This window comes from Branchiostoma lanceolatum, chromosome 5 (assembly GCF_035083965.1).
Source record: "Branchiostoma lanceolatum isolate klBraLanc5 chromosome 5, klBraLanc5.hap2, whole genome shotgun sequence".
NCBI lineage: Eukaryota > Metazoa > Chordata > Leptocardii > Amphioxiformes > Branchiostomatidae > Branchiostoma > Branchiostoma lanceolatum.
Window position 1 is genome coordinate 15724499 of NC_089726.1, and position 23656 is coordinate 15748154.

The following is a 23656-nucleotide window of genomic DNA, read 5'->3' on the forward strand; positions in this document are numbered from 1 at the left end:
GACCCGGTTGACCAATGATAGCAGTAAAAGATACGAAAACCAAACGTTCTGCTAGTGCTGCATGAACCATAGAAAGCCCATAGGAGGCAATAATATTCGACAATGTCCTTTGCTTTGTTGACGGCACGCCTACCAACATACAAAATATGCATAAATATCCATTCATTATTTCTCGAGTTATGCGCACGCTGTTCACAAATCCACAAACAGCACTTAAAACATATAACCTTTTAGGCGAGGCTTAATGGAAACGGTTGTAGAAGGTTAACGTTATTGAAGGCAAAGAATTGGAACGTTACAAGAGACCGAAAATACGAATATCAAACATATGCGCTTGACTTTCAATCGGGCTTGTTTGATGTATTGATTGTGCCATTCGACTATAATTGTCAATTCCTCTTTTGTTGCTAAGGGAATTTTCTGCGTCACGGAGTGCGGTCCATTTAAATGAAGAAAAATTAGGCGTGTCGACGTCTTACATTATTATACCCTAAGGCTGAAATCAAGCCTAGGTAAATTTGCTTTAAAGCTATGTGCAGCATTCAGTACAATCCACTTGTTTAGAATTTGTGGAAAAACTTTAACAAGTGATATTCATTTATTACGGTTTATAGAGAAAAAAATCATCAGATTGTAAAATACCTGATTTTGCGGCGAAAATGTAATTCCATTCATCATTTCATGCTCAATGGTTTTCCAATGGAAATTGTATTTTGTTGATTGCACTTAGACTGTATTTAGACATACTCACCGTAACGTACATGTTTGGAAATTTGTACGAGAGGATTTCTTAAACAAAACCTTCTCAAAGACACATGACTTTTAGCACAGTCGCAGAGAAATCCTTCGTGATGAAAATATCTCACGAAGACTGACGCTCAGAATCTAAATGAACGGTAATTCTAGTATTATCACATAAGATTTAATCCTTAGTTCTCAAGTTTGAAAAGCATTCAGCGAACGAGTACGAGAGTCTGGGATTTTCTGAGTTACCCTAATTCCATTGCTCTCACGCATTATTCCATGGGACTATTTGGCCCCTGAAGGTGAATTGGATACGAGGTGGTAACGTTAAATGTAGGTGGGAAATATCTAACTAGCCTAAGGCCCAAACCGACGTCGATGAAGAGCAGTACTGGTAAAGTATTAAAATCGTCGAGATATGGAGTTACTAGTCGACGTGCAGGAGTAGGGGAGAAAGGAAGAATCACAACGGGCACCACGTAATGCTTCGGTCCCATTTCCAATCCGGGGCCCGGCCGGGCTGTCTGCGTAAATGAAAAAATAATAAAAAATGCATATCAAGAAAATACACAATATATGGTTAGGAGTATCTTATTCCGTTTGTGTCTTTTTTTCGTCTTCAATATCATATTTTTCGTTCCCACAAGCTGCCCGGCTGGGCCCCGGATTGGAAATTTATGGGACCGAGGCATAACAAGACCCAAGGGGAGTTCAGGAAAAACATGAAAAAGGACATAATAAAAGCAGCAGAGAACAAGAAAATTAGGACAAAGTCTAATTGGAGATAAGGAAAACTGTAATATCTAAAATGACAATAACCATTAATACTACATGTAGTACTATTGAACATTCAGACGCCGAAGCCGAACAAGTAATGTAACAGAAAATCTTAACATCGTCTCGACCAATCCATCCTTGTTTTAATCAAAAGGTACCTGTCAATCACGAAGAACCAATATCAAAGTCGGGCACACCAGCTATCACGTGATGATCACATGATGTGCGAATGATAGTCACGTGAACACAAAGACACAAAGCCAATATACATGTACACCTGCACGAATGAAAAACGATATCTCTTCATAGAATGAATCCTGACGATGGATTTTTGTCAATGATTTATGGACGTGACATCGCTGAAAAGATTTACACAAAGGTTATTCATGAATATTGGGATGATTAATGGATTTGATACAAAAGGTCACATCTGTTTGGGCGAGCCATTCTTTCCCGAATCTAAGCATTTAAACATTCTGTTATTGTTGTTTGATGTCTTTAAACAACAATGATGTAAGATACAATTCTAACTTGATCTAATTTGCTGACTTCTTTTGTATATGTTATTATTCTTATACTACGTCTATATTATTCTTTCTCTATGTCTGCTCAGAAATGGTTAAAGTCTGTACTGCATTTTAGCAATTTTTTCTTTTATCAATTAATGTTTATGTTTTCCACTCTTCTTGTGTAGCATATTATCATTTTGTGATGGATTGTATCAATATTAATACAATAATGATTACCTCGTCGTTATCTCTACCAATTTCTCTATTTATCCTCATCTTTCATAATCACATTCCGGCCTAACTTTCCCATTACGCAAGAATACTATCCATAGGCAATAATAAAAGTGGTATGTCGGCCAGATATTTTCAAATCCGTGTCTGACACAGCCATTTTTCATCAAAGCGTTTCGTCCCGACGTCATTACAATGGGTGACAAATGTCTAACGCGCTTCGCTGGCGGGAAAATCACTACCCCATTACTGCGGAAGATGAAGGTCACGGTTTGACCTTGGCGGATGACTTTGCCGTGCAATCAGGGCTCATTATCTATTCAAAGGTAGTCTAGACATCGGAAGTTCCATTTAATCATTTAGGAGTACGTAGAAACGTTGAAGAATGGCATGGTTATAGACTAATTCAATACAGACAATGGGAAGTAATTATCGTTCCGGTCATACGGCGTTGTAAATTTTTTTAAATGTGCCAAAATAGAGCGAATGTTTTATGACAAAGTTTTGGATTTACCCGAAAAAAAGCATTTTCTAAGATGATTTAGCAAACACAAAGTGGAAAACAAACAAGCAAACGCAATTGTTTAAACAACCAATGGATAGATTAACAGCGCATTCACTACCGAGTGGTAGCATTAATGTACTGACGAAAAAATTCTATTCTAAAAATTGAGCCAAACTGGGAAGAGAAAATATACTTAGCACTGCGAGCAGGTATAAAACGAACGAAATCAAAAACTGTGATAATATCTCTCATGTTTTCATTACCCAAAGCTCGTGATTTCTCGTGGGATTTTGTTCTGTCATGTCCTCAAAAATCGAAGCTACTGTAAACGAAATAAAGAAGTGCAATAGATTTAACTACCTACCGACAACATAAAATACACGGCCCTAAGCCCTGAAGCACTCATGTCTCTTATCGCCAGCCTTTATTGCTTGCTGTCCGACTGTAGCGCGCATTAGAAAGCTATATATCAACAGCCGAATCATGTGCGGTGCATTTGCCGTGACCATGATCGATCGCCATGTTGAAAACATTAATCCTGATCTTAACGATTTTAACACATGACTACCTCTAGATCTCGTACTCATTTTGACTTTCCTTCTTCTTTAGAAGGAACAGATACGTACTTGAAACTTGGAAGGCAATCTAAGGAATTTCAATAGATACTTGAAAGTTACGTTGGATATTTCTAATTGGACGGTGAAAGGTTTTCAGACTTTCAACGGTTCATTTGAAGGTTGTTCAGCACCAAGGACAAGTCCTTGAAGGCGGTGCTAGTATATCACTTGAATGGGTGCGCTAATGGCTTCCAACGGTGATGTACGGATAACATGTAGCGCGTTTCCTGGCGTAATGATCCCTTCAACGAGGTACACTGGAACTTTACGGCGCGTTTTTAGAGCGCTGGGAGTCTCGCACACCCACTCACTCACTGTCAGAGAAGCCCGGTAGTCAGAGAATGTTACTGTCTGTCCACAAGATCTGCACAACGCCAAGTCTACAATATCTACACATTTACCGATTCTTAGTGGGCGGTCCCCAAAAATCGTGGTTAGCCGACTGTTTGAAACACGTACAAGTTTAAGAATAAGCTGTTCATAAAATAATGCAGTCACTCTAAGAAGGATATAAACGGTAAAGATATCCTATAGAGTCAAACTGAAAGTTGATATGTTCCTTTATGATCTCTTTGTAGATTGTGATTGTGCAAGGGAAAATCCTACTCTCCAAGCAGAGGCTGGTGGGGAAGATTGTGACCTTTTTTTGTCCGCTCTCCCCACCGTTGGTGGTAAAATGATAAAAAGGTCACAATCTTCCCCATCAACCTCTGCTTGGAGAGTAGGAAAATCACAATTTTCCTTGACAGCCAGCTGATATATTGACAGGGCAGCCAGAATACAGAGCGGTTGTTTCTTCTAGTATCCACGCGGAGATAAGTATCCGTGGCCCAACATGTATTAGAGTAAACTGCCGGGGCTTGCACGAAGGCCGTCCCGGTGGACAGAGATTTAGGCCCGCTCTCTCGGGCTTTCCTGTGATTATATTTGTTACACCTGGTTTATCTACAAATTTGCAGTTTCAGTATAGCCCATTAAGTACCATCCTGATAAGGCTGGTGGGAGGCGACTATAGCATGCATGGAAGTGGACATACCTTAACTGGTTACCAGTTATGATGCTACCAAGGCTTTCTTTGTAATTTTGAAATCTCCAAGCAGATGTTGGTGTGGTCGACTACAATGGTTCCCAACACACTTCAAAGCGTTAATGAGTTCATTGAGTCATTATGTGACATAAGTATAAATTCAAGTTTATTTCAAAAGATATTTCTTGTATCACATTTTTTATACAATTTGCAGGAGCAGCTGATTTAATTTACACCACTGATTGCAAAACATCACTAAATCTTATCATATTGCATAGATAAAAATGTGCACATTGATAGACAGTATGTTCATCTCTTACAACTGCACTTGTCATTGTCCGAATCATAGGGTAGTTGCCTGGCATAAACTACACATTACAAATTGTACATTAAATTTCTAGGCTATACGTACATGTATCAATACACCAAATTACAGTGGCTCATATTTAGTGACAGAAGGAAAAACGAAGCTGTTTTACAGTAAATAGCAGCTGGAATACTCACAGGAAAACATGCAAATTTACCATAATGATATTCAATCTGACATGTAATATTTGCAGTAAGCCTTTTCTAAGACTTCCTCAATTCCACAAGGTTATGTCAATCCTGACTTAGGTTTCCAAATCTTTGGCAGTAAATTTACAAAATCTTCTCTCAAATGTCCGGTAGGTAAGCAGACAATCTCTTTGACTGATGCACTGACTGACGCATCCTGCATTGTCAATTTCCAAAACCTACCTTGTTTTGCAGTTAACCAACCTTGTTTCAAATAATCAAATCTAAGGTTGCATGTTCTATAATGAGTTTGTATAGATAACAGCACTTATAACACGAAGGTTTCTGAGTAAAAATATGCAAATGCCTAACTGTTTATTACCTATTAAGGCCCCAGCAATTTATTTCCTTGTTGTTTTTTTTACATAAAAATCAAGCTAGAGGTCAAGGTGAAAACAGAAGGCTGGGAAGATAACTTGAATCCAACTATGTTCACTATCTTCGACAATGTACAGACTCCCCCTCAGATGCTGTATTCATGTTTCATAAATATTTTCTAAATCAAAGAACCAAATTTTAAACTGGTATGGTTTAACACTAGGCAGATGTTGTAGGATGTGTTACTACATATTTTTTCAAACTCTTGCTTTCTTTAGTTGAGAACGCTTTGAACTAAAGAAACCAGGATAGAAAAAAAATTAACCCACAACATCTCCTTACATATTTGGCTTGGTCTAAAAATGCCATTATCAGCAATATATATACAATATGTATTCCATGAAATGTAAAAACATGCAATGCTATGGTTTGAATGTACAATGACAAGAAATGAATCAGGTAGCATAGACACATAGCAAAATTATAGAATCACCGTCTCTCAACCAAAAACTAATCTAATTAGCAGCCTTAAATGTTATCTGAATAAATGCTACACTGTATTCTGCATATATAACTGTGGCCTAAATCCTGAATCATATTAGTGTTACTCATTGATATGCAGGTCCAGCTTCTACTTCATTGACACACCACTGATCGAGTTTGGAAATCAGCGGAGTCGATAATTGGACTATTCAATAAAGATCGTGGCGAGCACTACCGTTGTAAAGCAAATTTTAAGGCTCCTGTCTAAAAGGGAGCAGCTGGTGGTGTTAATTACACCTGACAGATGGGGGATGTGGTTGGAAGAAACCGCCAGCAGACGACATTTGCATAGAAGGGCACACGTAGGAGGTGCTCACCACAAGGAAATGAACAGATTTTACAGTCAGTTTATAGCTATAGGGTCTTCTCAAAGAGGCTTTCCTTACACTTACAGAGCTAAGATTTGAATTTAATGATGTAGGGAGGTCATCAACTGTCATTTCCTTTAAAGCAGCAATATATTCAATTCTTGCCCCTATTTTTCTTTGGATAGCATATATCATACACTTAACTGTACAATTATTTGAAAGCTTGCTTTGTGTTAATAACAGGGCAGCAGTTACGATTTGAAGCTAAGCATTCCATATAATGATATATACATGTGCAAAGCCTAAGTTAAAAGCACCTAGTTCCAATGGTGAACCATATAGAGGTGTGGATACCCATTATCTTATCTATTTTTTGTTGCATCATTTTCCACTATTGAGGGATAGATCTCTTTGGTAACAGCATATGTATTGTTTAGATTCAGTTGCTAGGACATACTGATAAAGACACTGATCCAAACACTATACAGGTAATGCCAACATGAACCCCTGTCTTTTAAATAACAATTTACTCCTCTCATCCCAACTATTATATCTTATTGCACAATTGCGGTATTTTATGAAAACAATCAAGCTTACTTTATAATGCAATATCTCTAAATTCTGTTCAATATCCAAGACAATGTCCTATCTGTTCATTACACCAAAAACTAGGTCATTTGTACCTTATGGTCAGGACATTTAGGTCTCCCCACCTAGTATTATCAGCCATGTGTGCCAGGCAGCCACCACTGGGCAAGGCCTACCAAGGCAACACTCTCTTAATACATATTTCCAGTTTCCTAACAAAATGGCATCAAGACACAATCCCTTGAAAGGTATTGCATTAATTTTGTGCTCATGTACTAAATCTCCACTTTGATATCTAATACCACGAGGTCGTTCGGTGTAATGTAACCAGCTGCTGCCGCACCGCGTGCCTGCGAAGCTGGTGTGTTACACCAAATGGCGGTTATACTGGCTGTATAGATACAGATATGTTTGAGCTAATGATTTTGGGTTGTTTCAGTTGTACTCTGCAAAGGAAAATTTCGCTACAACTTCCAACCATACAACCATGGATGATTCCACAGCCGTGAAATTCATCAATTTTAGCAAGCAGTGAATTCCACAGCTGTGAGGAGACTTAGTATCAATTTTAAGCAAGAGTCCGCAGCCATGGAACTCATCACTTTCAGTTGTTAGGATTTTCACAATGGGAACCTTGACAGTAGACTTTGTTACTAAAAGCGATGATAAAGTTCATGACCAGGGACTTTGAGCCCTTCACAGCTATGACATTCACCACTGAAAGTGCTGAATTCCATAACTGTGCAAATCACCAGTCCATGGTCTCCAAAAATAGCCCTGACCATGAAAATTCTCAGTCTACACTCAGACAGAAGGACTCCTCTGTCGAATCATTAGGGGTGGTTGGGGTGGTGGGACTGTATTGCACATTGCGGAACTTCTTCTGCAGACCGATGACCATCCAGTTCCCCATGCTGTTGAAGGCGGGCTGGTCCCTCCGTCTGGCGGGCGTGCCTCCCGGGGAACGCATGCAGTCCGTCTTACGCAGGCTCCTACGCAGGTCGGACTTGATCAACCTCTGCAAGTCACCCTTATAAGGAAAGAAAGGTGGTGAAGAATTAGAGTGGTAACTGATGTACCTGGTATATCATCTTGACATCTACACATAGAAATATGATTATCAATTGTATTGTATTTTCTAAATCATATGTAGGCTTTTTATGTTTAGCCATAAGTATGGCTAAACATATTGTTTTCTCTCATGTTTCTTCTTCTTCTTCTTCTCCTGTCAAATCTTCAAATCGATTCATCTCTGTCATTTTTTGACCAAATGACCTGAAATTTGGTACAGAGGTAATGTAGGCAAAAACCAATGTGCGTTCTTTTCCTTGTTTTGATATTGACCTTGAAAGTGATTTTATCGAGGTTTTTAAGCTATTTTTAGCATATCTTGGCCTCCTGCGCCCTGGTATTTCAACCGAATGACCTGAAATTTGCTGTATATGTGGCTTGAACAAATATTTAAAGGACTACATTCCCATTTTTGGCATACATATATTCAAAACGATTTATTTTGGGCTTTCTTGACAATATTTGCCACTTCTGTCACTTTCAATACTACATATGACCTACAGGTCGTTGACCCCGAGTGCCTTGCACCTGGCCAAGCTGGAAGTTTGCTTACGAGGAGGAAAGACCGGACATAAACATTTAACGTGATTATCGGGAAAACACCATGTTCCCTTAAACTCAGTGGTTAAATTGCAGTTTAGGAAATTTTATAACAGAAAACAAGTTAAATCAATGATTTTGTGAATGTTTATTCTAGCATTAGTTATTCCAGATATTTTCAAACTCCAAATTCTTCAACACAACACGGGAGATCGTTTCTCCTCAGACTGGCGCGACACTCCTGTCAAAATTGATTGATGATCTCTCTCTGCCGCCGACTTCATACATGATCAAAGGGGGTGGTAGGCGGTGCGCGGGGAAACGTAAACATATAATGTAGCGAAGTGTTGCACGAGGAATTCTCACGCTGAGGGGTACATGAAATAATGCTTACAAAATAGACCTCTATGAATCGGGCTACATTCAGCAATGGTAGACGGATTCGGGGCATGCTGCGCAAAACACATGGTCTCACTGGGGACAGGCGTTTTGGTCTGGCACGTTGTCGCAGCGGTGCGTCGCCGCTACGCGATCGAAAGCACGCCGCTGTCTGTCTCGGACCAACACGCATCTCCCGTGATGTGTAGCGTCCACCACCAGGCCTTCCTACATGTCCTACGTACGGGCGTATGGATCGTAGAATTCGGCAAAAAAGGAATGATTAGGCCAGTAGAGTCAGTCCCCGGTAAGGTCAATGATTCGCCCCTTTGAGCTAGCTTGTAACGTTAAATGAATGTACCCTCTGGTGGCCAAACTTCACTGACAAACTTTCTCCCTATTATCATCATGAGCTTGCGTTAGTCTGGTACTAGTGACTATTATGTGCCGGGAATGTTTATCTATAGCACGCCTTGGAAGGAAGTTCAGCCATGATAAATGGTCGGCCGTTGCGAAAATTTGGAATCCCATGCTGTTGATTTTCGTGATTGAATCTGTAAGAAAATATATTTTCATGTCGTTCATGTTTTTGGGACGGACGCCGGGACGGGGTGAATTTTTTCGATCATTTTCGTCCCGTTAGTAATGCAAATCGAATCGTGTTGCACAAGAGGCAAAACACTAAAAACGTGGGTCTTGTGGAGTGTTTTGGAGCGGGAAAATGCCGGATATTAGCGGTGCCGAACAGTGTACATCGTCGCGCGCGGGTGACGCTCCGTCAAAACAAATCCGCTGGTGGTCTAGCGCGGCCACCGAAAATAGGCAGAAACACACAGGAGGACTTAGCACCTTCGTTTATGAGGGCAATTGTGAAAATCTTTTGTTACAAATTGTTCGAACATTGAAACATTTGGATAGATGGTTTGAAACTGTTCTAAATAAAGAGATTTTTGTGTAGTTACGTTCGAAATGTTTCCAACGTATGTGAAATAAGTTCAAACATGTTATAAGTTTCAATTCTAATTGTTTGAACACTTTAGAACTATTGTGACTTAGACATTCTTTTAATCAAAATAGTTCAAACATATTACAAATATTATTCTAAAACCCTCTCGGTGACTTTGAATTGACTCAAATATGTTGTTTTTGGTCATTTCCTTCGTCTCCTGTCAAATCTTCATATGTATACTATGGAAAACTTCATTCTTCCCTGGGGTTGATCTTTTTTAATTCAATTTTGAACTGGGTTGATTATGCGCAAGAGTGTAATTTTCAGCGGATATTTTTCGACTGGTTTACATGGAAATGGCACGGAATATCCCATTCTTGCAAGGGGAGGATTCTTTAATTATTTTTCAATTTTGAGCTGGAATGATTATGAAAAAGTCCATTTTTTAGCAGAAGTGTATTTGTTAATCAATAAGTGGATATGGTTGTGGACTGGTCCATATTGTGTTGAGGTGCTACTGGAAGACTCAATTTTGGACTGGGTGATTCATTTTTTTAGTGCAAGTATTTTAGAATGGTCCATTGTTATTTTGGGAGAGTCCATTTTTTGCATGGCGAGGAGTATGGCTAAACATGCTGTATTTGCTCGCAAATGTTGCCTTTCTAGTTGATTCTGTTATACTATACTGTCTTATAATACACCTACTTTTACAATAGCCCCACATGACAAAAGACCACTTGTTACCTTGAGGTCACTTGTAAACATTCAATTTTTTAGGCGACTACTACTTTTACAATAGCCTGCATAAAGCAATGCTGTTTGTTCTTAACTTAAACCATTTTTAAGGCTATGATATTTCTACTCTACTAGTAGTTTGACTGAATACCATATACTCTGTATAACCCAATCTAGAAATTCTACTGCTGATCTATGGTACTAGTACAAGTATATGATAAACCTACATGTAGAGATGGACGGAGTGGTGTGCTGTGGATTGGGGTCTGTGGTGCTGCTGCCTGCATCCCAAGTTTCCTCCTCTTAGGTTGCAGGTTAGGTACCGCAGGAAGCTCATTGGTTGTTTTTTTAGGGCTGGTTACAACTATTGCTGGTGGGGGAGGGGGTGGGGGAGGAGGAGGAGGGGGAGGGGCTACTGTAATCGGCGATGGGGGCGGAGCTACAGATGACTGGCAGTCCGACATCTGTGACATGTCCAGGTCTTGGGTGTGGCAGTACTTCAGGACTTCTCCGTACACGTGGATCAGGCTGGTCTTCAGTGCGGGGGGCACGGACGAGCTGTCCAGGGTTCCCATTCGCTGGAGGATGAAGAACAAGTCCCGCATGTACTCATCCATCAGTCGCTGGTTGTCCTTGGGTAGGAAATAAAACAACAAATCAGTATATACTGTACAATAAATGTCATTGTGAAAGCAATGCTCATTTATAACATGGTTCCTTTCTTTTTCAAAAGGGTTCAGTTGATGTCACAATGTAATGTAACTTGTGCAATTTCTCCAATGTCTGGAATTTCTATGTCCATACCTGACAATAACTTTGTCTGTGTACACACATATATCAGCAAGGCTTTGATTTCTAAGATAAGACAAAGTTCTGGGTTCTACCGATCACAGGCTCAGCCTTTATAGACAGAATCAAAATTTGAAAACTTGTTTGATATATAATTTACACCATAAAGCTACTCAGCCTTCACATTTTAAACTAAACACTTCCCATCCACCAGCTAAGCCTGCAACACTTACTACATTACTGTAGTACAGTACTACAGTACAAGGTAGGGAATGCTTATGTCAATATTAATTAGCATTATTAGTGTTGTGAAAAGATGATTGGCTGACCTCATTGACCTGTTCCCTCAGCAGCCTGTCCCTCTCCTGCAACAGGCTGATCCACTCACTCACTACATTGTCTTGTATGGCTGGAGATGGCAACAATATAATATATATAGGCCACAACACTTCATTTGCTGTTATTTTTCATATTGTTCACCTTTACCACTCAAATGAGGAACAATACAGGTGCAGGAATCTTCACATATACATATTGCCATGTACATAATAAACATGAGGTATATATATTGCATTCAGATGTAAACATTGCTAAGAATAAAGATTAATTTTAAAGCGTTACATAAGGGAAAACAAACATCCACAAAGTAGCAAAGGTCACAAAATGTGTACATAGTAATGCAAATATAACCGTTAAAGATCAGGTGATACTTATTTCATATTCAACAACACTGATGCTAAAATGGTTGCATATGGCAGACAAATTTTGGTGTAAGTGCTAGCCAGTATAAAACTATGATACATTTTGTACACAGCTTTTTAGAATTTTTGACGCTATACAAGTTATCTAATACTACTAGTACTAGTATAGCCTTCAGATACAGGTCTAGATCTAGAATGGCATCAAATTTGCTATACTATTACTATGGCAGTTAAAAAGTATGGCCTCCATAAAAAGTTTCGTAAGTATGTCCACTGGATGGAAATAAATTAACGTCACTCCCTACTTTAGTGTTACAGACTTAATCAGACCAAGGAGGTTTCATCTAGGAGGTTTAATCATTGATTAAACCTCCTTGATCAGACTAAATCATTTACCTGTAATGTCTTCTTCATCTTCAGGTGTTTCATCAAGTAGTTCTTCTCTCCTCTGTTCCAGAGCACGTTTCCTGGCAGATCTGGACAGTCTCCTGTCCTGCCAGGTGTACACGCTACCCTCTACACTACCAGGGCTACTGTCGGCCTCCGGCGTTGCTGGCTCTGTGAAAAAACATTTTGTTTAACGTTTATGTGGCTTGACCCAGGACAATCACATTATCCTTGGCTTGACACATCATGCTGAGGCCCGGCCAGTGAGGGTCCAATGCAACAAGAGGCCACAGAATCAGTGGACAGACTCTGTGTGTGTGTGTGTGTGTGTGTGTGCGCGTGTGTGTGTGTATGTGTGCGCGTGTGTGTGTGTGTGTGTATGTGTGCGCGTGTGTGTGTGTGTGCGTGTGTGTGTGTGTGTGTGTGCATTTTACCTGGCTAAAAGAACTTAGGCTTTACATGTACTAGTATCATACATGTATATGTCACTCAGCCAGTCACATGCTGCTATTGCTAGTAATGAATTTCGATTTCAGCTTTTTCATATAGCTAGAAGGCTCTAGCTCATGTCACTGCACATATACATTTTAAGACATTTTTTCATTGTAAAGCATTTACTGTATCTTCAATATGATTATAGGTGAACATAACTTGTGGAATATACATTGTATATATGACTTATGATGCATGGATAAATTTGACAGTTGCTCAACTTGCTCTTGATCACTATAAATTCTCTTTACATTGGTGACAATGGGGTTACAAATACCATGTCATTCATTTATGTAATCCTCATATCTTCTACGTCATCTAAAACCATAAACTAGCCCATAATAATTCCCTTACAACAATCAAAAATCAGATTATAAAAGTGTGTACCAGGTTGATTTTCTTTGTCCAGGGGATACTCCAGTATTTCGCGCAGGCGCAGAAGGCCAACTTTTAGCCCATGGAAATAGGTTTGGTACCCTTGGTAAAGGTAGCTGTAAAGGGGCTTTTTTCCAGGATATGTTGATATTTTGTAGCTGGATTTTACAGGTAAGGGTTTTTACCTTCTTATTAAGTTGAAAAATCAGACTTTCATTCATGTTTGTGGTGTCTGTAGGCCTGCAAAGTTTGCTGTTTTTGTGTGATTATCAGGTGGAGAAGGGGGTCAGAGGTCAACTTTGGTAAACACGCTCGGATTCGTAGGGGTTCCGCCGATTAGAAAGTTGAAATTTTGCTCTAGATTGAAACTTTGGGGGCCTGACAGCCCTGCCAATGTATGTTTTTCATGGACTAAAACTCTGGTAGGTGACTTTTGACAGCTTCTTTCTTACATGATTGCCATATATTAAGATAGGAAGCTTAATTACTGTTCTGTGGCCTCCACAGCAGCCATCTTGGGTTTTGAAATTCGTGTTATCACACAAATCACGTGATCAAGGACCAATGGTAATTGGAATACACCATTTTGTTATAGGGGGATGAGCTACGTTTTTGAAATCTTTTAGAAAAGGCTTAAAAAGGTTTTTTTTCTCTTGAATTTCTATTAGAAATTACAAATCGATGAAGAAGAGAACACGTTAAACAGATTTATTATCCTCTGTGTGCTTTGTAAAGTCTTATCTGCTTGATGCCCGTGGAGGTCAAAGGTTGCTACGCATAGATTGATGACGTAGTCCGCATTAAGCTTCGAATGTTGCCGGCCGCGCTTCCTTCGATTTCCCCCAGTTTCTTTAGTTTTATGGCCATTTTCTTTCGTTTTGTGACTTAATCTGCACTTTTGTTCGTCCAGAGGTTCCTCTCAGTAACGATGGACAGCGATAAGGAGGAATCGTCGGCCCTCTCGGTCAGTTGAAGACAAATATGTTATCAGCAAAGTTGGGGAGGGGGGCAGTTTCAAATAGTGGAGAAATATGTAGATTTTTGTTTGTTATGATGCGTTTATTTGTCACATTTAAGCCTTTTCATACGTAGAAATATAGCGCAGTTTGAAAATGTCGTTTGAAAAATTAGGCTGTCTTTTTGTACACTTTAAGCAATTCAAGATCAATTGAATTTGACACCCCAAATTTTGGTGTATGAGGAGTGCAAGTGGCAGCAAAATTCCTTATTGTATACATGTAACTCTGGCTCTAATTGGTAACTTGATACCTGGTGTTCTGTGCACTTGGCTTTAATTTGAAACTACATGTTTCTGTTAATGTTTTTATCTTCTGACTGTTGTTGTTTGTCACCAGCAGGAGGAGCTGGAACGCCAGGAGCAGATCGCCAAACAGTTCATCATGCCCGAGCGTCAGGCCAAGATGGCGCAGCTCTTCAAACAGGTGGAGCCCATACAGTACTGCATCTGTCGCACCTCAGACACCGACAGGTTCATGATGTGAGTTGGGACAGTTGTATTTGTTTTTGTTTACTTGTACTGCATAAACAGGAACAGCCTTAAGGAGCAACACACCAGTTTTGTACATTCAATAGAAGATGAGACTGATATATTCAATCCACAACGTGGATCGGATTTGGTTTGATTTGATTAGAATTGCAACAGTGCCATACACGTGGGACACAGGTCTGCTGGTGTCGTGACCCACACACATAATACACCCGTTTTTACATTTGGGTGGAGTGAGGAAAGTCGTTTAAAGTGCCTTTTCCCAAGGGCACAACATTGGTGCCGTCAGGGGATTCGAACCTGGAACTGCTGGGTTCTGGGCCAAAAACCCTGCCGATACACCACACAACCCCACTCTTTCAATAACTGGAGCAGTTTGACATCAGAAATACCGACACAACTTTATCCGTACAAATTTTTCAAAAGGTCCCTTTTTTCCTTGAATTATCACAGTAGAACTTGTTGCCACCAAGAGCATCCTCACTTGATGGCTTGTTCTGAAGTTGCAGCTTGATGTACAAAGGTTAGGTGTGACAGGCCATTCAGCGTAATATAACCAGCTGCTGCTGTGTGGTGTGCCCGCGAAGCTGGTATAATACTATGCCAAAGGGCAGTTATATGAGTACTATACATGTAACAAATACAGATACTAACCATATACAGGTGGTATTTCAAGCCCTGTCAAAGATATCAGTAACAAGCTATATGAATAGTATGATTGTTTTTAACTCTTTTCCTTGCTCCCTCCATAGTGGATGTGAGAAGTGCGATGAGTGGTTCCATGGAGACTGTATCCAAGTCAGTCAGGAGATGGCCAGGACCATCAAACAGTGGTACTGTACTCCCTGCATGGGTGAGTAGGAGTTAGATTTATAGTGAATTCATTATACCAATAATGCCACAAAATACTGTTATAAAGTGTTTTTCTTGGACTTGAAGCCTTTCAGGTGCAATTTTTCACAATCAGGAAAAAGAATATGTATTAGAGTTTGATAGTAGTTGTAATAGTATCCAGTATTTAATCAGTATTTGATAAGAATTGTCAAAATATATCAATGTGAGCTTTGATATATATGCCTGTAATGTAGTTGTTTTGTCCCATTTGAAGTGTCACACATGACATAGTAGTTTGGAAGAACACTTGTATGGTATGTGTTACTGTCTTTGTGTTTCTGCTAATGCAATACCCAGTATTTGTGACATGAGTTCATCTTGACAATTATTAACACTGAGGAATAACAAGTATCTTTCTATATTCTATTGACAGGGAAGGACCCGATGCTTCAAATCCGCTACCACACAAAGAAGGAGAAACACAAAGACAAGAAAGACAAGAACAAAGACAAGAAGAAGAAACTGAAGAAGCTGTTAAAGAAGCACCGTCATAGCAGCAGTGGTAGTGGCCTCGACGTCACCTTGCCCTTTGACCTAGAGAAGACCAAGAAGGTAGCAGTGTCAGACGTGTCAGAAGAAACAGTATGTGTTTGAGTCGTACAGGACAGTATGGTGGATTGGGAACTCATTCTGCAACCACTGTCCTTTTTATTATGGTTTATCTATATAACTGCACTTCACTGGTATTGTCAAGCATCATACAATTTGCACCTCACTATCTTGTCTACGTAAAGAATTATCTTGTGTAAAACTTCCGTTTATTATAAAAATGAGATTTCCAGCATTTTCATATCTTGTTGTATCCCATCTGTTTACAATCATTTTGCATTTCATTATTCATCTTTTCCACAGTTTTGTAAATGCTTATGTTAAAAAAAATGCACAGCCTACCATTTATCATGTAAGCTTAGTATCTGTTTTGAATCTGTTTCCACTGACTTGTCATAGTGTTTTAAGGGAAACTGATGTTGTTTTTACAGTTGACACAGCAGCAGTTAGCAAATGCACTGAAGAGGTCGTCTCGCATGTGTGGTGAGTGTGACGCCTGTCTGCGAACAGAGGATTGTGGAAAATGTGACTTTTGTAGGGTGAGTATAGCATTAATTTACATGGTTTAGTGGATATTGTTGACATTGAGATTGTTATTGCAGTTAAATTAGATTGAATTGATGATTGACACTGTCGTTCTTTCTCAGGACATGAAGAAATTTGGGGGACCAAACAAAATCCGTCAGAAGTGTCGTCTGAGACAGTGTCTGCTGAAGTCAAGGGTAAGTAGTACTGCCTCTGAACCACTATCCTTGAACTTCTAATAAGTTGTATTTAGCTTGTATGTCAACATGATTTGAAGTTTTACATTGCATGCCTGACAAATAACTATTAGGCTGGATAGATCTATCAACTATTATAGCTACTACATGCTGAAATATGAATGAATGTTATTCACATTCCTGAAGGAACCTTGAGTATAGTCTCAGGGCTATTCGTGCAATGTAGCCTCACTATGGCACATGTATTTAGCCAAGCACACCCCAATCTTCTAGATTGTTGTTGTTCTTTTCTGTGCAGAGGTTTGACGCTTGAGGTTAACACCAGAAGATTACTCATATATATACACAGGGTCGCCACCTCTCTGGCTTTACATCACCATCCAAAATGACAAATGCAATCCCTTGCAATATGTCCAAAGTGGGGCCAACCCTGTGATTGCACCCCCACCCCTACGAATCCACAAAATTTGATCCACATGGCCAAGCAGTAGTATTGCATTACCATTTTCACCACAGGGACATGTTCTTTATTCACCCTCAACTATTCAGTATATTCAGTATGATTGACAATTTTTTGTAAGGCCACACCATCTTAATTTTATGGATGACGTCCTTTAGAGACCCCAAAACTAATGCGCGCGGGCGAAAAAAAAGAAAAATCCAGCAGAGAAAAGAATGCTGCTTACAAAGCTGGTATTGCGATTTGAACCACAGAACACAGTGCATCAAGTTAACAACAAGTCTTTAGTTGTAGGAGGTACATGTAGATTGTCTATTCATCACAGCAGACTCAGCTCAAGTGATTAATGTTTAATATATTGACAAGAACGACGCTAGTTTTCTTGTGAACTTTGATCCTGACGTAAATCAACGGCTCGCGGCCGTCATCCATAAGATTAAGATGGTGTGGCCTAATAGATGTGTCAGAATTGTGAAGAATTAATCTACTAATTGTACATTCAGGATTGTGCCACAACTACAATTACTGTTGGCATTCATTGGACTTGATGGTTCAATATTCTAGTATTTTTTACAGAAACTCTTGAGAGACAAGCTGGGCCGTCCTGTGTCGATGACTCGGTACATGGCGCAGCAGAAGGCCCGAGCCTCGGCCGCCGCGGCAGCAGCCAGAGCAGCAGCAGCGGCAGCAGCAACAACAACGACAGACTCCGAGAGCGACGTCCACTTCTACAGCAACATTCTACAGTCACGGCCTGTTGGAAACAAACATGGCACGTACGCAGACATGTCGGGAAGAGTGTTTGAGGTACCCATTTTCACTTATTGTACCTTTTCACACATTTGATACCACTTAAACAGTAGAAATCTTTTAGATGTTGTGTTGATAGTAGTAATACAACAATGATGTCATCTAAAAGGTTAACTTAACTTAAAGCAGAACCACGTTTTAATTTCCAATCATAATACTAATGATGTCAATGATATACATACTTTTTTATAGGAACTTCTTTCCATCACTTTACCTCCAGCAAACATTGAAATTGTATATTAACAACATGATGATTCCACTGTATCATTTTTTGTACTGTATAAAATATTTTAAAATCTCTTAACTTATTAGCTGATGAATTATTAGCTGATGAATTATTAGCTGACTTATTGACTTTTTTCACCTTAGGAAGTTTATGGTCTTTTTTTTTCTTGTTTTTATTTCCTTTAGCCCATAGGAACCTCAGACCATGACTACACAGTCTTTCGTAGTCCTGGGGACAAGAAGAGAGCAGTCAAGTTGAAACATGCACAGAGTAGAGAGAAAAAGGTATGGTGAAGAAATCAGTGATAATAAAAGACCATTTTGTAAATGTCCTCTCACAGAGGCTTAATGGCTCTCCCTTTCTTACATTATTAAAAGATTTTGACAATGTGTATTGAGATTGAAAGAGAATATATACTGATCACAGTTAAAATTCATTACAGCTAAATTTCTTTGCAAAGAAGACTATACCTTGGAACCACAGTTATGTCATGTGAGATGGTGGTGTTATACCTAGTTGTCTCTGATGTTATGTACTCAATACTGTTACTTGTCCACTTGTAATAAACTAATTCATGGTTTGAAAGAGCACATGTGCAGTGTAGTTCATTGGGGTAATATGTTTAAGTTGAAGGACCCTGGCAATACATATAGAATAGCCAGAGGCCTTCAACTATGACATATGATATTACCCAAAAAGCATCACACTGCACATGCACATTTCAAACCTTAGCTTTGGTCATGAATTTTAACAAATATTCAATGTACAAATATAACGATGCATTATTGATCCTAACTCCAGCCCAAGCCACCTAAGAAGGCCCTACAGCGGCATAAGAGGAAGACCACCTCGGATGACACGTCTGGTGACAAGGTCAAGTTTGAGGACTCCAAAGACCCCCCACGACAGTGCTACGGTCCGGAGTGTGTCAACGCTGCCAGATCGGGGTCCAAGTACTGTTCAGACGACTGTGGGCTCAAGTTAGCCACCAAGTATGGCAGCATTTATATACTACATTCAAAGTTTCTTGTCTATATTGTATATTGTTACCTCCATGAAGTTGAGGTTTTCTTTTTGTGTGTCTGTCTGTCTGTGTGTCAGTCTGTATTACTGTTTGTCTGTCTACATATTACTGTTTGTGTTTCCACAACAAAAAATGTACAAAAGCTTGTTTGTGATTGTTTCCGTTTGGAAAAAATTGAAATTTGTTTACGTATTGAATTACTTTCAATTGAAAAGTATATTCATTCTATCTACCCTATTGTTATGAGACTTCCAATCCTTTCACTTCTATGTAATTGTTTAAAAATAATGTTGGAAACTGAACTTTTGTTTTGCAGTCGAATCTTTGAGTTCCTCCCCCAGAGAATTCAACAGTGGCAGCAGAGCCCTTGTATCGCAGAGGAAGGTGAAAAAAGGTATGAAGAGCTACTACAAATGGCGTAATATCATTCTGACATTCTTCATAAAAAGAGGCAAAAACCCATATTTGCAGGATATATAATCAAAGTTTTTCCAACTATGATTTTTTAGTTGAAATTTCTGTTATAATTCAAAATGTATATGTTTCAGATTGTAGATTGTAAATATTCATCAAGTTAACCGAAATGTTGCTTTTAGTAGCATTTCGTTGTGCTAAGACCTAATTAACATAAGTTGTGTTTACAAGGTGACTTCAGAAATGGGCACACTTTAATTGACATGTAATTGATTTCCTAGAACGCTGGAGAAAATCCGATCGGAGCAGTTGGAGGCTCGTAAGCAGCTTGCCGTCCTGGACAAGCAGAGCGGGGAGCTGGAGAAAACGATCGAACGCGCCAAGAACGTACCTATAGATCCTGACCAAGATGTAAGGATTTACTGTCTTCTTATCACTGTCTCTTGTATACTTTGTATGTTTGAGCATTGATGGCTGCTTGTAGAGTGTTACTAATAGGACATCTGCTTTCAGAGGTTTTATTATGAAATGTGATAATGAAACCAAAGAGTTCTAATGATTAATGACTGATGAAAAACAAGGCTTCTATGTTTTGTCTCTCATGTAAGTCTTGACCTTGCAAAACCTGTGGACAGCTTTCTTTCCCATGATATTGTTAGCTTTGATGTTAGATAATTTTATGATGTGTTCTTTTAGGGTGTAATTGATGTGAATATTCCAGGTTCGTGGTTTTCATGGTGAACATATCACACTGTGAACATGTACTCTGTCTTACTGGTTTACTACTGCATTGTTTTCCTTCTGTCCCTCCTGGGAAATTATATTCCAGCAAATTCAAAATGATATACAGTACTTCTTTGGCTGCTTATACAGTATGTACTAAGAACTTGATGCAATAAAAACGCCACCATTGTTATTGCACAGAGTCAGGATGAAGGAGGAGGTGATGATACAGAGTTGAGTATCTACTGTGTCTCCTGTGGCCACCCTGTCCACCCACACCGCGCACTCAAACACATGGAGAAGTGCTTCGCAAAGGTCGGGATGTCCTTTTATTTTCAGACAATAGTGATGGTCACTTATGATGTTTCTTTGGTATGATGATATGTGTCTGTGTTGAATAGTCGGTATTATCACCCCTCAGTGTATACATGAAACAAATTGTCACACCTAACCTTTGCACATTGACCTCCATTAACATTCATCCGCCGGGTTACATAAATCCGCCACTTTGAAAAACAGTGGATTTGAGAGATCTCTAGTGCAGCACCCCCCAGGTATGCACAGTTTAGATATACAGGAGGAGTGCGGTATGGGGGACGTTGGGTTAGAAATCTGTTTCAGAAATCTTTTCAGGGTGGCGGAATTATGTACCATGATGGAATTATGTTGGTAGATATTAGCTCTAGGTATTGTCAAAAGGTATCTATTTTATTATCATTCTCAGAGTAGTGTTAGATCTAGAGAACTTTGAACACAAAGACATGATTATTTGTGTTTAACTAGTAGTAGACTAATTGTATATCCTTTATGTCTCCCTTTAGTATGAAAGTCAAACATCTTATGGGTCCATCTATAAGACAAGAATAGAAGGGTAAGAATTTCGGTTTTACACACATTTGTATATATACATTTCATATTTCAACATTCGTTATCTACATTTTTAAAACACACAAAATTATTACTCCTCTCATATTGCATATGATGTTGCATATACCCCCCAATGTTGAAATCACATTGTTTAATGTATAACTCGGGGTTTGTTTTTTGCAGTGCCAACTTTTTCTGTGACTACTACAACTCCCAGAACCAAACCTACTGTAAGAGACTGAGAGTCCTGTGTCCAGAACACACCAGGGACCCAAAGGTAACATTTAACCCTCACACTGCCACCTAATACTGTTGCCAGCACAAAATTTTCCTTAGTAAGACAAGGTTAAACCTTGTAGAGATGTACCTAGAATCTGTTGAGGGTAGGGAATGCATTGTGGTAATGTTGCTAATTGTACAGTGTCACAGCGCCCCCTATCAATTTTTCAGGTGAATGCAGATGATGTTTGTGGCTGTCCCCTGACCAAGAACGTGGTGGACACTACAGGAGAGATCTGTCGGGTGTCCAAGAGGAAGTGTAACAAGCACTACGGTTGGGAGAAACTCCGCAGGGCTGAGATCGACTTGGAGAGGGTCCGACAGGTAAGGGAGCATCTCAACACAACTTTGTCAGACCTAGGAAGAATCGTGTTGTCTATAGAAGAGCTCAAAACTACAGGATAACAATTTTCTTCCTTTCTTGCAGTGGTTAAAACTGGATGACCTATTCGAACAAGAGCGTAACATCCGTTACGCAATGGCGAACCGATCGGGCCTGCTCGGACTGATGCTACACCAAACCATCGACCACGATCTTATGAACCAGCAAAACGCTCCCTTCCAGCAAAACTCAGAGTGACTCAAGTTTTCGGTGCTTATGTCGCTATGTTGCACCACTATGGCAGCTTTTCTCCTCAATGTAGATGCGTACTGACGTGTGTTAATTACTGTGTTGAGTAGAGCCCAGGGTTTTCTCCAGTGTCCGTCATTCTGTGGTTTCATGGGATCTTGTTGCTAATGACGTACAAAAAGTGTGGCCATTCCGTCATCTTGACAGACAGAATATGTATGTCTGGTAAGAAAAGTTAAAATCAAACTAAACCAAGCCAAAGGGTGAGAATGGGTTTGCTGAGATGACAGGAAAAAAATGTAGACCCATAAAACCCCTTTGAGAGCCACAACACTTACATTTACAGCAAAAAGGAAAGAAGTAATGCATCACAAATGGTTGTGTCAGGTTGCAAATGTGATTATATAATTTTTCATCTCATTAAATAGGAAAATAGCTGAATTACTAGTTCTGACAGTGTAGTATTTCTTCTCACAATGCAAGAATGAAAATTCATTCTAAATCTAAACTATGGATTTTGGTTCAACTGCAGTTGAATCATTTGTAGATTTCCACTCGCGTTCATGATAGATATTGTAGATTGTTTCTGCAGTTCAATGTTGAATTGAAGTTGAAGTTCAAATGCACACTAAGTATATGTGTAATGAATATTGTTACCACTTCCATTTTATTCAAAAAGTTTTATTTTCTGTACAAAAATATTTTATACTGTTTAAAGTTCTACTACTGTATGACCAATTGATAAGGACTACGTACTAGTGATTGTTAAATGAGAGGACTCACAGTTGTAAATATTAGACTAGAGAAAAATTGACAATGCATGTTGATAGAATATCATAACTCAGAGATCAGTTGAAATAAAAGTGAACAATTGTTCATGTGTGTATAAAGCGCATTGTGACTTTTTTTTGCCAAAGCTTAAGTTAAGCATAAATTTGGCTATTTCTTTTCTCGCTGTTTGATACGCTCACAATTCACTTATGTTTTGACATGCAATCATGTCCTTATGCAGTTTTAAATGAGTTATGATAGACACTTTGAATAGCTTACTACCAATTTTCTTTGTTGATGTGCCAATGAATTCTGTATCGTAGCTGCTATATTTGGATGCAAATGTAGAGGTACCAGGGGGTTCCAGTTGGCATGGTTTCCAGGCTAGGTTGCCAACTTTGATGTTGGCTGGACACCAGCCATTAGCAATACTATTGTAACTAAACAGCTCAAAACGTTTCTAAGAGACTTCATCTGCAGGGCTAGTAGAAATAATCTTGTGACTGCTCTGAGCTCAAAACGTCGATGAGAGACCTTCATCAGGGCTAGTATAAATAATCTTGTAACAGCTCTGAGCTCAAAACATTGATGAGAGACCTTCATCAGGGCTAGTAGAAATAATCTTTTAACAGCTTTGAGCTGTAAACGCTGATGTGATACCTTCATTAGAGCTAGTAGAAATAGTTTTGTAACAGCTCTG

General features: G+C 39.3%; 2 protein-coding genes across 5 annotated transcripts; one reads left to right on the forward strand and one right to left on the reverse strand.

Moving 5' to 3' along the window:
* Positions 1-7399: 7399 nt before the first annotated feature.
* Positions 7400-12520, reverse strand: LOC136435884 (uncharacterized). Its single transcript, XM_066429596.1, has 5 exons — positions 12484-12520; positions 12282-12443; positions 11514-11593; positions 10623-11027; positions 7400-7752 (listed from the first exon to the last, which is right to left on the reverse strand). Exons 1-5 carry the CDS (start codon positions 12518-12520, stop codon positions 7516-7518), a joined length of 921 nt encoding a protein of 306 aa, XP_066285693.1. The 3' UTR covers positions 7400-7515.
* Positions 12521-13938: 1418 nt separating this feature from the next.
* LOC136435431 (CXXC-type zinc finger protein 1-like) lies at positions 13939-23061 on the forward strand. 4 transcript variants are annotated; one of them, XM_066428930.1, is made up of 16 exons: positions 13939-14103; positions 14495-14637; positions 15399-15499; positions 15914-16122; positions 16521-16628; positions 16737-16811; positions 17836-18078; positions 18493-18591; positions 19109-19299; positions 19648-19725; positions 20027-20156; positions 20670-20783; positions 21290-21339; positions 21519-21612; positions 21786-21938; positions 22042-23061. In XM_066428930.1, exons 1-16 carry the CDS (start codon positions 14068-14070, stop codon positions 22192-22194), a joined length of 1977 nt encoding a protein of 658 aa, XP_066285027.1. In that variant the 5' UTR covers positions 13939-14067; the 3' UTR covers positions 22195-23061. The 4 variants fall into 4 exon arrangements, with proteins under 4 accessions (XP_066285027.1, XP_066285029.1, XP_066285030.1 ...); XM_066428932.1 differs by having other exon boundaries at positions 17848-18078; XM_066428933.1 differs by having other exon boundaries at positions 15914-16092.
* The last annotated feature ends 595 nt before the right edge of the window (positions 23062-23656 follow it).

What these genes read in the sequence shown, in the direction of transcription:
- LOC136435884 (XM_066429596.1), bottom strand. Translation starts at nt 12,520, where the DNA reads ATGATGTGTCAAGCCAAGGATAATGTGATTGTCCTGG. An exon ending in TGAGGGAACAGGTCAATGAG is followed by an intron (nt 11,028 to 11,513) that starts GTCAGCCAATCA and finishes TTCCTACCCAAG; the next exon opens with GACAACCAGCGACTGATGGA. An exon ending in CACTCCGTCCATCTCTACAT is followed by an intron (nt 7,753 to 10,622) that starts GTAGGTTTATCA and finishes TTTCCTTATAAG; the next exon opens with GGTGACTTGCAGAGGTTGAT.
- LOC136435431 (XM_066428930.1), top strand. Translation starts at nt 14,068, where the DNA reads ATGGACAGCGATAAGGAGGAATCGTCGGCCCTCTCG. An exon ending in GTACTGTACTCCCTGCATGG is followed by an intron (nt 15,500 to 15,913) that starts GTGAGTAGGAGT and finishes TTCTATTGACAG; the next exon opens with GGAAGGACCCGATGCTTCAA. An exon ending in CACAGAGTAGAGAGAAAAAG is followed by an intron (nt 18,592 to 19,108) that starts GTATGGTGAAGA and finishes TCCTAACTCCAG; the next exon opens with CCCAAGCCACCTAAGAAGGC.